Source organism: Echiichthys vipera, assembly GCF_963691815.1.
Source record: "Echiichthys vipera genome assembly, chromosome: 5".
Classification (NCBI taxonomy): Eukaryota; Metazoa; Chordata; class Actinopteri; order Perciformes; family Trachinidae; genus Echiichthys; species Echiichthys vipera.
In genome coordinates, this window is record NC_139830.1 from 34841908 (window position 1) to 34858766 (window position 16859).

Sequence of the window (16859 nt, forward strand, 5' to 3'; positions counted from 1 at the left end):
ACAAGAACTTTTATATTCAGAGCTGGAAAAAATGCATTATGGTAAACTGCATTAAAATATGTTAGAGGCACACTAATTCTGGGAAAACAGGTTCATCTTTGGGAGACAAAATGTGTACATGAAAAATACAGTCTATAAATATGAAACATGCTCTGTTTCAGCATCTCTGATTCAAAGTGTAAGTGCTATGATTGTAACAATATTTCTTCATAGAAATAGTGCATATCAGTGATTCTTTCTTCCATTACTAATCTATTTAATAAAAACACTACAGTTCTCAAGTTATTTGGAGAAGTTGCTCTGAATCCTCTGATAATAATTCATAAATTAGGATGCACGGAGCAGACAACATCACAACTATCTAAAGTAAAATGTCAGATGCAATAACATCAAGGCCACAGTTTGGAATGGTTTGAGATAGTGGTAAAGAAGAAAATAAAACTATTCAAAAGAGAAATGTATGAGCATCAACAGATTTCATGAAATATGTTCAGTGATTTGTGGTTTCAGTCTCAGTGTCCCAACGATCGGTCGTCATACGTGCTGTACCTCTTCATGTGGATTCGACGGGCACACTCGCGGATCTCAGCTCCTCCAGGCCCCTCCTCTTCCTCAATGTGAGACCGGCAGTTAGTGTAGCTCCGATGTGTGGCCTCCAATAAGTAGTTATCAGGCAGCGGCATTGTCTCGTAAAGCAAGGCGTTCAGAGTTTCCTCGTAAATGCGAGCTTCAGGAAACTCCACCTGAGGTAGGAAGAGACAGGTGTATTTATTTACTTAGTATACATGACAAGTTACAGGTTTAAACTTTGGTGTAACAACCTTCACACATGCCCGCACAGAAGCATTTAGTGGGCGGGATATCTGGCTCCTCCACATGAGCACATTATTTATGATCAAATTTTTATTTTATTTTCATCAAACAATAATGATGGGCTCCCCCTTGTCTGCGTGGGTTTTCTCCGGGTTTTCCGGTTACCTTCCCACAGTCCAAAGACGTGCACGTGTTAGGTTAATTGAAAACTCTAAAATTGCCCGTAGGTGTGAATGGTTGTCTGTCTCTGTTCGTCTCTGGATTCATTGAGATTCAGATCTCACAGATCTGTGAGCCCTAGGTTGTAAGCCCAAGCCTGTAAGGCAGTTTCTGATCCCTTGTCTCAGATTTTCCTGTCCTGTCAACAGCTGCCCTCCAGGCCGCCTTAAAGTCTCCCCCCACAATGAACGAATAATCACTCAGCTCCAGCACTATTTGTCAAAATGTCGCATAAAGCTCTATCAAAACAGTTTGGTGCATACCCCGAAATGAAGGCTATTTTCTGGTTACTAATTTCTGTCTTGACAATTGTCAGCCTGCCCTCTGTATCAGACCATGTGTCCTGGATTTTAATTTAAAAAAGCCAAAGCTACATCTGGCTACAATAGCCACACTCTTGGTCTTCGTGCCAGATGCGGAGGAAGCTATATACATGATAATGTTTATCCGCAAGTCGAATGTCAGCAGCCAAGGGATGCGTCTCCTAATGCGATGTCAATTCTACTCCTGCGTAATAAACCAAGAGTGCTAACTCTTTTGTGAGGGCTATTCAAATCACCTGGGTTCCAGTTCAAAATATTAAGTTCAAGCATAGTTTATGGTGCTGGCTTCTACTGCTGATACCGACAGAGACATGGAGACAGCGCCTGTGACAATCTTGACGGATACGTATACAAATGAATCCAGACAAGCCCCTCTCTCTTCATACAAAAACAAAATAACCACAAAAACCACAATGTGAGCCACACCACATTAAAACAAGAAAAAGACAAAAACAAAACAAATGATGTTGTAGACCAGTAGTATAACTGAGACCTTCCCCAAAGTGTGGAAAATCTCTTAACATGCAAAAACAGAAATGCTCCTCCGTTAGTCATATGGTAACATAAAGCTGTTGATAGATCAAGGCTACTAAACGTTATTGCAGTGAGATGGTACAACACCAAATCAGACCAAGGCAGATAACATTGCACACTTAATTTGTCATAGAAGCCACCACCTAATGACATAACCCATAAATGGGGATTATCTATAATTTTGAAGAGCAAAACTAACTAAACAGATCAACTTAGGCTGTCAGTGAAAACAACCCAGAATCGATTTTATTATAAAAAGGGATGAAACCTGCATCTCGGGAGACACCCAAACCTAATGCTAAACAGACACATTAACATAGTTAATGTTTGTTTTGGGTCCTCTGCCGCCGCCTGCATGCTGTTGGCCCGAGTGTGCCGGCTGACTGCCTCGCCAGCAGGAGCCCACGGGGACCTCTCCTTTTAGATAAGATAAGATAACTTTATTTATCCCCGAGGGGAAATTAGGTCATCGTAGCAGCGGTACAGAGCAATCAGAAATACTAAAAATAAGATAAAGTATAAAATACAAAATATGAACAACAATAAAATAGAATAAAATAGAAGTACAAGGCTTAGAGGCTGCTTTGTGCCAGATTCAGGTTTAATCAGACTTGGGTAAAATACTATACATACACATCAGTGGCGACTGCTGGTCTTTCAAGGAGGGGAAGCTCATTTTTTGTGTTTGTTTCTTTGTTTATATGTAAATTCTACCCTTCGTTCCTTTTCCGGAAAATGATCTGTGACCTTGTCGTACCAACAAGGCGTCTTTTCCAGGGACTTGACCAGTGTCCTCTCAATGGCCAGCAGAGCTAGGCTGCTTCAACAGCCTGCACCAGGCTACTGTGAAGTGTGAGTGATCGTGATCCGCAGCTGATGCTCGTTGGGGGAAAAGCTCCGGATCAGTTCAGAACAACAGAATGAAAAACTTGAAAAAAATGCTCCGGTGGCTGATGTTAAAGGACCTCAGCCTCCTCAGGAAGAAGAGTCGACTTTGGCCATTTTTGTAGACAGCCTCTGTGTTTCTAGTCCAGTTTAACTTATTTTTGAAGTACACCCCCAGGTACTTATACTCCTCTACAGTGTCCACAGGGACCCCCTGGATGGAGAAAGGGGTCACAGGTGTTTTCACCCTCCTGAGATCCCCTACGAGCTCCTTTCCAATGCAGCCAACTTTTGCTGAGTCATCAGAAGACTTCTGAAGGTGGCAGAACTAGTGACAGGTGCAATAGTTTAAGTCTAAGGTGAAGAGGGTGAAGCCAAAGGGAGAGAGGACAGTCCCCTGTGGGGCCCCAGTGTTGCTGCCCACCCTGTCAGACACACAGTTCTGTAGGCGTACATACTGTGGTCTGCCAATTAAGTAATCCACAATCCAGGACACGATGGGGGCCTCCAAGTGCATCGCAGCCATCTTCACACCCTGTAGAGCTGGACGGATGGTGTTGAAAGGAGAAGTCAAAGAACATGACTCTCACAGTGCTCGCAGGCTTGTCCAGATGACTGTAGACTCTGTTCAGCAGGTAGGTGATGCAGTCCTCAACTCCCAGACGGGGCCCGTAAGCGAACTGTAGTGGATCAGTGAAGGTCTGTAGTCCTGAGGGCCACTGGGACGCGGCGTCTTTGGCACAGGCACGAGGGAGGATGTCTTTCACAGCACAAGGACCCTCTGGAGGTGCAGGCTCAGGCTTAAGACTTGACTCAGTCCTCTACACAGCTGGGGGGCACAAGCTTTAAGCACCCTGGAAATACGCCATCGGGGCTTGCAGCTTTGCCAGAGTGGAGTGGAGTCATTAGAAGCTGAGAGTCCAACTCTGTAAAGCGCTGTGGATGAATGAGAAGGTAGTTGCGCTGTAGTAGTTACCTGTGATAAGTAGCTGATTCTGAACAAAAGGTGGAGGCTTTCTAGCTCATATTTAGTCAATGAAATGTACACACAGCAGTACATACTGAATTTAATCACTTTTTTTTTTTTTGGTGACATTTTAGGGGAAGCTGAGCTTCCCTTGCGATCTTAAAGCAATCGCCATTGATACACATAGCAGCACTGCAGCTGCTCTCCACTGACTGTGAGACCCAGGCTCTTACCTGAACTAACAGCTGATTTAGATGTTGACTCAACAATGTGACATTTCATAGAAACTTTTCATTTTTGTTGAATTGGAGAGATTTTGATTAATCATTTTTGATTAATTCTGTTAACAATAATTCTGGATGGTGCTAAGCCTGAAAGGGGAGATAGTAGGAATGGGAGGAGAATACCTTTAGGGTGTCAGTCTTTGTCAGGACTGTACATCTGGTACCAGATCCAGGCCAAAAACAGCCCTGCGTTTAATGCAGGGAGCTGTGTTGGTGAGACAGTGAAATGCCATCCAGGAAGCCTAGCTGGAGTAGCACATCTATTCTTTTGAAGGCTTATCAGATGCCAAAACACTGCACAATGGTTGATAATAATGGTTGATAGACAGCATTTTGCAACTCTGGAAAGTTATCATGGCGGTTTTATCTTTCGTCAAGATGTTTTTGAAGTTAACAGTAGCAATACAACAATTACGTCAGAAAGTAATCTACCAGGCTGTGTTCTTGCATGTATTTGATTGGCCAACAAAGCTCCTTGCTGGATGAAATCACTCTGCGTTGCAACAAAAGTTGAGCCCTGGAGCCCTCTGCCTTGACACCCTGCTGTCCTGACAGACAGCATCCTCACCTTGGTCTGCTTCTTCTCTGTGGCGTAGACGATGGAGGTGCAGCAGACCTCAGCCAGCTTGCGACCCTGACCGTAAAAGGACCAACAGCAGATCTCGTCTCCGATCACGTCTTTGATGAAGAGGACGCGGCCGTTGAAGCTGAGAGACAGCCTGTCGAACAGCTCAATGTTCTTCAACAGGTTGTCGTCTGAGGTACTGTCGAGACAAAGGAAAACTGATGTTGAGAAAAAATGCTTCATCATATACTTAGCTCTGTCTCCTGTGGCTCATTAAACTTTATTAGCAGGAAAAAAAAACATTTATCCTGATAATGATGGAAGCAGTGGAAGCTCTGAAGGAAGGCTTTCTTACCTGGTGTAGGAGTACTTGTTATTGCTTCTGTTGTACACCAGCTTCACCACAGGCTAACAAGAAAAAACACATTACATATCTGTATTTTATTGCTTTCATATAAAAAATGTACCATCTATGAATTCCCTTTAAGTAGGCATCATCCATTTGGCTAATATGACGAGAGCAGAACATTATTGTTTCTATGAATATTAAAGTGCATTCACATGAAAAAAAAATAGATAAAATGTTCCCTTTATCTTTGAATAGCTAGCGTTGTCTTTTAATTAACAACAAATCCCTTGAACAGATCAATCACATTTAATGTTTGTTTTCTGGTTGTAACAGGCCTGGGGCAGGATCTGAGGAGGTGCTGTTAAAAATCTAAATAATGTCCAGCTTCACTAATTCCTGATTTAAAATAATGATCAAAATTCCAGTACTGTCTGTATTTACCTTGGTAGAGGACTGGATGAGCATCTCCTCTTCCTTACTGGAGGTGACCACAGGTATAACACACAGGGGTTGCTCTTTATTGCCCTGTCAATCACAAACCAACATACACTGGGACTTAGCGATATTGTGGGTAGTTGTATAGTGTAGTGTATTTGATACTCATAGGCCAGGTGTTAACATCTCAGCATGGGTAAAAGTCACATTCAAATGAGACTATAAAGAGATTTGAATCATTATTTGTGTCCATCATGGGTAAATGTTAACAAAATTGTTTTAAACCAGCCAAAAAATAGAGAAATAAGGGTGAACATTGTAACACCCCTTGGTAATACTGGTAATGTATTTCCCACAGAGTTGGGTATTTCATTTATTTATTTGAGACACAATAGCTTTGTAAAACTCAAAACGCACAAGTTCCATAGCTTCAACTGACAACATGAAATTCAAAAGCAAGAGGTTCCTTAAAGACTAAAATAACACACTTATGAGTTAGTTCATTACATGTCCAAGAGACTAAGGGAGGGATATATGCTTTTACAATCCGACACATTCTCAACCACTGGTGATGATGTATAACAGTTAACAAGGGAAGAGACTTGTTCAGTGGCAGTTGCTTGATCTGGGTTGTTCATTTAGCACAAGAGGACATACATAACATGGTACGGGGAGTGAGAAGTGTGTTGACAGGGGCGGCTGTGGCTCAGTGGCAGAGTGGGTCGTCCTCCATTCGAGAGATCGTGTCCTTGGGCTCCCTTTTGCGCATGGTTGTGTAAATGTGGTGTGAAAGGTTAGATTAGATGGTATTTAGAGTCACGATCAACTTCAAAATCAGTCAGTACCATCTAGAGACATGTCTGATCAAACCATACTCAGCGTTTACGTTTTTACTTTACTGTGTAGACGTGGCGTGGCCCCAAATTCAGCCGTATCGCCAACAACAGGAAGTTTTTGTAACTTGACCATACATTGTTCAATTTGCACCAAAGTCAACATGAAGTCAGCCATTTTCTTATTTCTCATGCATGACAAGAGTCATGGCCTGAACAAACCTAGATGACATCATTGACTCACAGAGAAAACACTCCCCCTACTGGCAAACCTTAACTTACAGCCCCTCCTCCAGGATGGACATACTATTATGAGAATCGGTAGGCATACACCTCCAGACGTAAAAAAAAGCCTCTTGGATTCTATGGCCATTTTCTGACATTTGCAATAGTCATACTTTAACGAACTCCTCCTAGAGGTTTAACCTGATTAAACTGGCCAGTATCATCTAAAGGCGCGTGTGATCAAAGTAACCTCATATCATTTAATTTTTCTGGAGCATGTGGTCGTGCTGTGGTGACAAATATTGGCGTTACATTATAAAACAGGAAGTTGCTGTAACTTGACCATAGATTGTCCGATATTTACCAGATTTCTGAGGAATGACAAGACCCCCAGCCTAAGCACACCAACACATCAATATATACTCACAGCCAGAGCACCTGTTGGCAACAGGAAGCCTATTATGTCTTCATCCAACTCACATCAAATTTCCAATGCATGTTCTTCATTTGATATACAACAAGGCAAATCATGTTTGGTAGGTGCTCTCTAGCACCACATGGTGGAAGCAGGAAGTGGGGCAGGTTATGAAACAGGAAGTTGCTGCAACTTTAGCATTCATTTTCCAATCGTTACCAAATTTCTGGAAAAGATTGACAAGACCCCCAGCCTGAACACACTACCATCTCAATATCAACTCGCAGCCACAGCGCCACCTGTTGGCAACAGGAAGTTAGCCTAATATGACAAACTTCATCAGATTTCCATTGTGTGTTCTTCGTTGGATATGCAAGGCAAAGCATGTTTGGTAGGTGCTCTCTAGCACCACATGGTGGAAGTGGGGCAAAAGTCTCCACAGATGGCCTGCAGACCGACGCTCTGTCTTTTTAATTACATTTTTAAAACAAAAAATAGCATTAATATTGCGTTCACCTACATCAAGTTTTAAAATAAACTCCATTCATAGCCTTTATTTTAGCGACATTAGTCCATATAACAACATTGAGCTTAATGGAAGATGTATTTCCTAATGGAAAATGTATTTAATGCTGCAAGTTAATGTTTCTGAGAGGGTTGTACATACTGCAGTAATCTCTAATGCCCTGGCTGGGCTAAACTAAGGCATGACATGAATGGGTGGGAGACCTCCTCACTCACAAGCCACAGAGAAAACCTGAGAAGCTGGTTTGTACATTATTAACAATGTACATATTATTTACAAATAATATAAATTAATTTGGCACTTTTATGTATATGTAAACAGTTACTTTCTTAAAAAGTACTAACCAAGTAATGGTATAATAAAAATGAAGTAGGACTTAAAAACAAAACGTTTAAAATAAAATAACACATTTGCATTATTTTCCCCTTAAAAGTTAACAATTACTGCTGATTTTGTGTTGGAATAAATGTGCATAAAGTAATCTCATATTTACTCAAATTGCCTTAACATATAGTCTAACCTTACTTGGTGTGTGTGTATAGCCAATTCGAGTGGTTGCAGGTCAAGGAAATCAGATAAGCCTGACTGTTAATGTGTCACCAAAAGGGGGGTCTGTGGAAACACAGACCCTGCTCAACTGATTAAGGACAGGATATGTCTTGAGTTGCAGCTATGTGACCCTCACCTTAAGAATGGTAATTGATTGTAAACATTGTAACCACCAAAAGCCAATAAAATCATGGGTCCAGCAGAGATTACCTCAGAGCGGTAGGAGACTGTAGCTGAACACATCTCTGTCCGTTCTCCTTGCAAGTAAAATAACTCTTGTCTTTCTCTCTTTTGTTAAGTTTTGGGTGTTTTAGGTTGCTTAAACCTGACATTTATTTGGTCCTTCGAGCCGGATACCAACACGCCTGAAGGATTCCAGTGGGTGTGGGGGACTCCAGGAAAGACCGTGGCCACGGCAGACTCCAAAGAGTGAGTCTTTTAAGATCCTTTTCCAGGACTGGAAATCAGCTCACCCGCTGGGATCCGACGGCTGACGGTAATCCGTTAAGGGGAAAGACAACAGTGGTGCCACAGTGGTGAGTGAAGTTTCACTTAAAAGATGACGAATGGCTGAGGATCATTGCGTGTATAAAGCCCTGACAATTCTAGACACTATCAGGTAAAAACGATCACTTAAATCCCGTAGAGGCAACGGAGGTCCGCAAAAAAAATAAAATAAATAAAAATAAAATAAAAAATGATAATAAATGAAAATTAAAAACTCCGTGTAAAGGACGGCGGGGTCCTGTGACGCTAAACCCACTGGGAGACAGAGACCCGAAAGCTCTGTGTAAAAGGACAAGTGGGGTCCGGACGTCTTAAAAGTTCAGAAGAAAAAAACGGTAACATTGTGTGAATGAAAGTGTGATTGTGAGTGTAATTGGAGATCAAAATACCACTAGGTATTTTACCTCATGCAAAACAGTTGGAATACAAGTAGCGAGCCTATTGTGGATGCAAAGGCAAGAATTCTCCAAAGAGTTGAAGTGAGAGTTACCACAAAAGGTAGTTTAATCGCTACCCTACTGACTAAAACCAGTTTTTAGAACACCCTATGTGTTAATAGGACTGGACCAAAATCTCAAAAATGGGAAAAGGGGAAAGCAAAATCGAACTAAAAGATGAACTGTTAATTAAAGATTGGAATGTTATAGAAAAAACAGGATCCTGATAAAAATTAAATGAATAAATGGATAAAACAGTAAAAATTTGAAGGCCGGCCGAACACACGAAAATAACTGCACTACAAGATGCAATTAAAAAAAAAAAAAACAAAGACCAAAAAGAATCCCATAAAGATGAAACAAGAAGGGTATGAGGATACGGAGTATTGGATGAAGGCTGTGAAAAAAAAAGAAAAGTAAAAGACAGATACTTGAAAGTGTAGAGAAAGCTAAAGCAAAAGAGGTGCTGTTTTATAGGAAGGAGGATGATGAGACAGGGCCAGTGACAGGAAGAAAGGAGAGACAGAGATGAGGAAAGTGAAGAAAAAGGAGCTGCTGCAAAGCCAATGGTTGCTGCAGGGCCAAAGGTCGTAGTGCAGGGATTATGTTAAGTATTTTCTTTTAGGACAGGAAGAGGAGATTTACAACCAAGGAGGTTTCAGAGAGAGCAGAACAGACAGGGACACAGGAGAAGTGCTGTTAAATGATCAGGACCTGCTCTCTATGCATAGTATAAAACCAGAGGTCATTTTGTATGTGAACGGTAAACCTTTTACCTTTTTATGTGACATAGGTGCCTGCAGGACTACCTGCAGATAACTAATAGACAGATGAATAGATAGATAGATAACTTTATTTATCCCAGAGGGGAAATAAGGTCATCGTAGCAGCGGTACAAAGATAAAAAATAAAATAAAATACAATATAAAATACAAAATATGAACTATAATAAGAGTACTGTATCGCAGATACATACTATATTACAATATACTATGTGGATACCAGGGTTTAAACCAAATCAAACAAGTGTCACTGTGAGATCTGCCAGTGGAAAGCTGACTAAGGTGACAGAGACAGAACCCGTGTGGATAAGAGACCCAGATCCAACTGGACTGTCTTGTCAGCTGTCCATCTTAATGTTTCCAGAATGTCCAGTCAACCTTTTGGGCAGAGACGCTTGTTGTTGTTAGGACTAGCACGAATACCTACACCTGGACCAGATAGAGAATACGAAGCTAAACTAGGGAAAGACACTCCTGCTAACATCCCTGTAACTTATTAGTATGGAGATTCAGAAAGTACAGCAGTCTGGTGAAAATTCCAACCTGTATCGGATGTGGACCCCACCTCACATCTCCCTGTATAAAAGAAAAAATCAACAATGGAAAGATTTGGGTAAAATAGTGCAAATGGGGGAGAGTGCAACAGACGGGGTTGCCACATCAGTGAACACGTGGTATAGCTCAAATACAGGTCTGACCAGAAAAGCATTGTTTTGGACAGTCCAAGTGCAGGGAGGTACTCATCTGGACCAAACAGCTTAGTGAAACATTATGTTAGTGGAAAATAAGGAAGAACTGATAAAAAGTGTCCCAGATAAATTATGGTCTAAAGGACCAACTGATGTGGGACAAGTAAAAGGAGCATTATCAGTGCAAATAATACCTAAAACTGAGTAAAGACCATGTGTGAGACAATATCCATTAAAACAGGATGCACAAGAGGGAATAAAACCTGTAATTGAGGATTTAATTTCTGCGGGAGTAATAATTATATGCAAAGACTCCCCCTGCAACACTCCTATTTTTCCAGTAAAAAAGCAAGCACCACCTGAAGGATGGCGCGTGGTGCAAGATTTACAAGCAGTAAATAATGCTGTAATTCAAAGAGCTCCGTGTGTTCCTGACCCTCATACGCTGCTAAATACTTTAAGACCAGATGCAAAAGTGTTCACTGTAGTAGATATCAGTAACGCATTCTTTTCGGTGCCAGTAGAAAAAAAAAAAAAGAAGAAAAAAGTCAATTCTGGTTCGCCTTCACCTTTGGGGGGAAAAGATACACATATACCAGACTTTCCCAAGACTGAGGGTCCAACTATTTACTCTCAAGTGATACGTGCAAGTAGGGTGAAGCCAAGTGCTCCTGTATGTAAATGATATTTTACAAGCCTCCCCTGATATGGAGACATGTAAAAAGACACTATAGCACTCCTAAAATATTTAGCTGAAGAAGGTCACAAAGCAAGTAAAGAACAAGCTGCAGATGTGCAAAGAACAGAGAAAATACTTGGGACACAATCTTAGTGCAGGAGGACGAATAATAGTGGAAGACAGAAGAAACTGCAATCCTCCAAGCTCCTAAACTAGTGACTAAAAAAATAGATGATGTAATTTTTAGGATTGACAAATTATTGTAGAACTTGAGTGCCTAACTATGCAGAAATAACAGCACCCTTGAGTAAATTAATGTATGAAGAAGATCTAAAAATGACATTCCCATTATGCTGGAATGCAGAGGCTGAAGAAGCATTCTGTAAAATAAAACAAATTTTGGTATCTACTAGTATTACCAGATTATAGTAAACCTTTTGTTCAAATGGTAGATTGCGAAGGATATTTTGTGACCTCTGTATTAGCTCAACAACATGGAGACAAATCGAAACCTAAAGCATATTTTTCATCTAAACTAGACAGTGTAGGAAGTGCACTCTCTCACTGTGTAAGAGCAGTCATAGCAGCCTCCGCGGCTGTAGAAACAAGTGCACCAATAGTTTTGTTTCATCCACTGGTTTTGAAAGTACCACATGCTACTACTACAAACAAATATGACATTCATGTCATCGGCTAGACATCTGTCTTGCATGACTACTTTGCTGTCACAACCCCATCTGACCATTGAAAGATGTACAACTCTGAATCCTGCTACGTTGTTGCCCCTCCCAGAGGATGGTGTACAACATGATTGCCAGGAACTAGCAAAACAGACAGCTAAAAGCAGAGCCGATCTGAGAGACCAACCATTACAAAAAGGAGAAGTGATATTTGTAGATGGTTCTTCTAAAAAGAATGAACTACATAAAACCCTGACAGGAGATGCAGTTGTAACTCACACGACGGTGCTAAAAGCAGAACAACTGCCATCACATTATTCAGCACAGGCTGCTGAATAAATAGCCCTAATTGAAGCATGTAAATTAATGAAAGAAAGTAACTATCTATACTGATAGTCAATATGCATATGCTATAGTATACTTTTGCACAATATTGGAAGAACAGAGGCATGATAACCTCAACAGGGAAACTAGTAACACATGTTGAACTTTTAACAAATCTATTGCAAGCGGTGCAACTTCCAAAAGCATTAGCAATATGTAAATGTGCAGCACATACGTCTGGCACAGATAGTGTTTCCCTAGGAAATGCATTTGCAGACGAAACAGCAAAAGCGTCAGCAACAGGTGACACAACTGTGTTGACAGTGCAAGAATGCACAACTCTATATCAAACTACCTTAAAAGAAATGCGAGAATAAAGTCCACAAACTAAAAGAGAAGTTTGGATAAAAAATGGAGCAAAATTACAAGGCAACATATATATGACTAGAATACAAACCTATCCTACCAAGAAACTTGTATAAATGGGCGGCAATATTGAGCCATGGGTTAACACATGTCTCAACAGGAGGGATGGTAGGACAGATACACCAACCTATGGATTAAACTCTCATTCAAAAAAAAATTTCTGTTGAACATGTCTGACGTGTGCCAGGCACAATCCACAAGGTAATCTAAGACCGCGTAGAGGAACGTTTCCTACACCTAGATATCCATTCCAAATAATCCACATGGATTTTATAGAATTAAACCAAAGTGAAGGAAAAAGTGGGAAAAAGTAGTCCATTCATCATAGATGCTTTGACAAGACATTATTCCCAGGTAAGGGATACCTGAGAAAATCTATAGTGATAATGGAACTCATTTTGTAAACCAGATAGTAAAAAATATAATATGATATAATGTTTCATATTGATCTGAAGAATCATTGTGCTTACCAACCACAAAGTGCTGGCCTAGTAGAAAGAATGAACGAAACTATAAAAAATAGATTAAAGAAGTGCATTGAAGAAAAGACATGGACGCAATGTTTGGATTTAGTAAGATTATACATAAATATCACCTGTACTTTTTAAATTGATACCTTATGAAATGTTCTTTAAAAAACCATATAGACTACCCCAATTTAAAAAAGAATCAATGGGAAACAGATGATGAGGCTAAATTAGCTGATTAGATGAGGTCCATGTTGGAAAAACAAAAACAGAAACAAACTAATGAAAAACCCTTCTGTCCCCCAGCAGGAACTCCACCTAGTGGAACTGGGAGACTGGGTATTAATAAGAATCATAAGGTTCACCCAAGTGTGAAGGGTAGTATCACGTATTGCTGACAAACCCCACAGCAGTAAAAATATCAGAATGATTAACATGGATCCATTTAACACACTGCAAAAGGATCATTTTGGTTAAAGACTCCGTTAGGGGAAGTGAGCAAAATCTGATAATAGGGTGGATTCAGACGCATAGAGGCTGGATAGACCCGAAAGTCAGTGAAGCGTTTAAAAGACACCAAACCAAGTAGAGGAGATAAATTTAGCCAAAATGATCCAAAGATGGTTAGGAGATGCCATTTATTGCTGAGTGACATCTATCTGTTTAATAATAATGATCCTTCATTCCTAATAAGTCTATGCATGTATAAATGTAGTGAACAAGTTTTTGCATTTGGAGAACCTACAGTAGCGTATACTCCAGATGAATGGTTCCAGGAGGCAACAGGGGTATCTGGACATAATACCAATAGGTTATTAATGGTTGAACAAGCTGCTAACATGTCTAAACAGAATTGTGTAGCATGTATGAGTCCTAGACCCCTCTTACAAATAATCCCAGCTATAATTCCCCAAATATGTGTAGCTGACATAATGAATAACACAAATCCTAGGGAAAATTGTAGATACTGGGATTCTATTTTCCCGATCGCTCCGATCGACCTTAAGAAAGTAATGTTTTCTAAAAAAGTAGCACCAGGCAACTTTACAGGTATAAACGTGACAGAAATAGAAAAACGACTAGGCAATCTCTCAAAAGAATGGTGTCAAGTAATTGTGCCCGTAGATGGACAATATAAACCTGTGTCACGGAGCGACATCTGGTGGTGCAGTGGTGACAAGAGATTGTTTGATAAATTACCGAGAGATGTGACGGGATACTGTGCTCTCATAACATTGCTCTTGCCAATATCTATTCATCCTATGTCTGCTGCAGATTTAGCAGCTACTCGATCCAACGAAATGCCTGAACAGTGGCAACGTGTGAAAAGATCTGCAAAATGGATAGATGTAAGAGATCCAACATATATTGATGCTATAGGAGTTCCACGAGGGGTGCCAGATGAATATAAAATAGCTAACCAGATATCTAATGGTTTTGAATCTATTTTTTGCTTATGGTGTAAAGTTAACAAGAACGTTGACAGAATCAATTACATCCACTACAATGTGCAAAAGCTAGGTAATTGGACACAAAATGGGTTCGAAGCAGTTCATGATCAATTAGCTGCAACTTCCCTCATGGCATTCCAAAACCGAATAGCCCTGGACATGCTATTGGCCGAGAAAGGAGGGGTATGTGCAATGTTCGGTGATCAGTGCTGCACTTAAATCCCTAACAACACTGCTGCTGATGGCAGCCTCACCAAGGCAATAGCAGGGCTCCGTACTCTCAACAGTAAGATGAAGGAGCATTCTGGAGTCTGTACCACTATGTGGGACTCCTGGATAGATGCTTTTGGGAAGTATAGAACTTTGGTGTCCTCTATCCTAGTCTCAATAGCAGTTTTTGCTGCAATTTTAACCTTGTGTGGATGCGGTTGTGTTTCCTGTATGTGTGCTTTGCTTAACCGTCTCATTACTACAGCTATTTCGTCCATGAAGAACAAAATGGAGCAGCTGTATCCTTTGCTTGGCAGCGATCCCCAAAGTGATGATGAAAGCAAAGATGACGACAACCAGGAAACTCCTTTTGATTTGACGAAGCTGTGTCCTGATCCGACTATGACTCTGACATGTATTAAGAAACTTATGAGTGTAAATGTATTTGTGCTCATGAAAATGATCTTACAGCTGAAAATCAAACACGTGGCTGACTGAAAGTGATATGAGAATTTGAGCAAATATGTGATAAACAGGAGGGAAATGTTGGAATAAATGTGCATAAAGTAATCTCATATTTACTCAAATTGCCTTTACATATAGTCTAACCTTACTTGGTGTGTGTGTATAGCCAATTCGAGTGGTTGCAGGTCAAGGAAATCAGATAAGCCTGACTGTTAATGTGTCACCAAAAGGGGGGTCTGTGGAAACACAGACCCTGCTCAACTGATTAAGGACAGGATATGTCTTGAGTTGCAGCTATGTGACCCTCACCTTAAGAATGGTAATTGATTGTAAACATTGTAACCACCAAAAGCCAATAAAATCATGGGTCCAGCAGAGATTACCTCAGAGCGGTAGGAGACTGTAGCTGAACACATCTCTGTCCGTTCTCCTTGCAAGTAAAATAACTCTTGTCTTTCTCTCTTTTGTTAAGTTTTGGGTGTTTTAGGTTGCTTAAACCTGACATTTTGAATACCGTATTGCGAAGCAAAAGCATTAAATAAACACAGAAATTATACAATTATATGGTATCACAAAGGCACTGCAATCTACTTTAGAGAAATTCAAAATATCAAAAAGTACACCTGCAGAAACAGGTGTAGAACTAGAACCAGAAACTTCTCTGGATATCAGTCAATGAAAAACAGTGATATCACAATACATAGAACATAGCGGTAATCTTTGAACTTACAGCTGGTTTTGGACACTATAACTGGCACACAACAAAAACAAACAAAAAACAATGTCCTCAATCACTCCTGTGGGTGTCAAAAGTAGGCTGGTGTTTGCAGCTCAGCTTTTATTGACCGTTACTACTCCATTATACATTCAGCATATGCCAAGTATCCTCGTTTGTCACTGATTTTGTTACAAAACAACCACATGTCCTTGATATTGGAGCACTTGAACTTAAGATTCGTGTAGGTCATCTCTTTTCCAGGTCATCAAGGTTGAAACGGTCGTCCTCAGGCCAAAGTCTGGCATACTGCTTTGCAGCTTCTACCATTTCCTCCTCTCCCATTCTGACTGCACTGGGAAACTCCACCTTGGAAGACACAGACACAAATCCACACACAAACGTTCACATTTTTCATGTGAACGTTAAGGTACTGCTAAAGCTTTGCTCTTTGGCTCGGCTTGTATTTAGGGCAAAGGGGGCAGTTGAACAGCTTACAACAAGCTGTGCAGCGTTCCACTTTAAGCCCTGTATATAATAATAATAATAATAATAATAACAATAACAATAATACACTTTATTTGTAAAGCACTTTTCATCATTAAAAACAATCAAAGTGCTAAAAACAATCACAACCCTCTTAATAGATTGAGTGATGCATCTACATAACACAGAAAAAGTGCCGTGAAATCATATGTATTCCATAAGTAGGGGTAAACGAGTGGAATGAAGGATATCCCTTTAATTCCTCATGTCATATTAATTTAGAAAATAAATAACGTGAGTGTCAGTCAACCGTTAGCAATTACAAAACTACACACATCCACAAAATTACGTTACTTCTGTAATTTCCGTGCGTAAGGCGGCTAGTAAAACAACAATCACACAATCTGGCTGAGGAGGTGCATGTTCATTTCTATATCTAGATAAACATAATTTGTTTCTTACTGTTGTCCGAACGGTAATGTTAGTCAATCATTATCTTCTTCATCATCATCATCTTCTTCTTATTCTTCTTTTCGTCTTCTTCTGTCCTTTAGCACGCCAGCTACCTACACGTAACTTCCGGGTCACTGAGCCTACTGAACTGTGTCAGTGAAAAACT

General features: G+C 40.4%; 1 protein-coding gene across 1 annotated transcript in view; it reads right to left on the minus strand.

Moving 5' to 3' along the window:
- tnfaip1 (tumor necrosis factor, alpha-induced protein 1 (endothelial)) overlaps positions 1-16859 on the minus strand; it is a 30551-nt gene continuing 13692 nt past the window's right edge. The window contains exons 4-7 of the mRNA XM_083914364.1: positions 5381-5464; positions 4946-4998; positions 4594-4789; positions 1-743 (exon numbers count right to left, since the gene is read on the minus strand). Of these exons, the coding sequence (XP_083770490.1) occupies positions 513-743; positions 4594-4789; positions 4946-4998; positions 5381-5464 (564 nt within the window). The 3' untranslated portion in view covers positions 1-512. The remainder of the gene's footprint in view (positions 744-4593; positions 4790-4945; positions 4999-5380; positions 5465-16859) is intronic.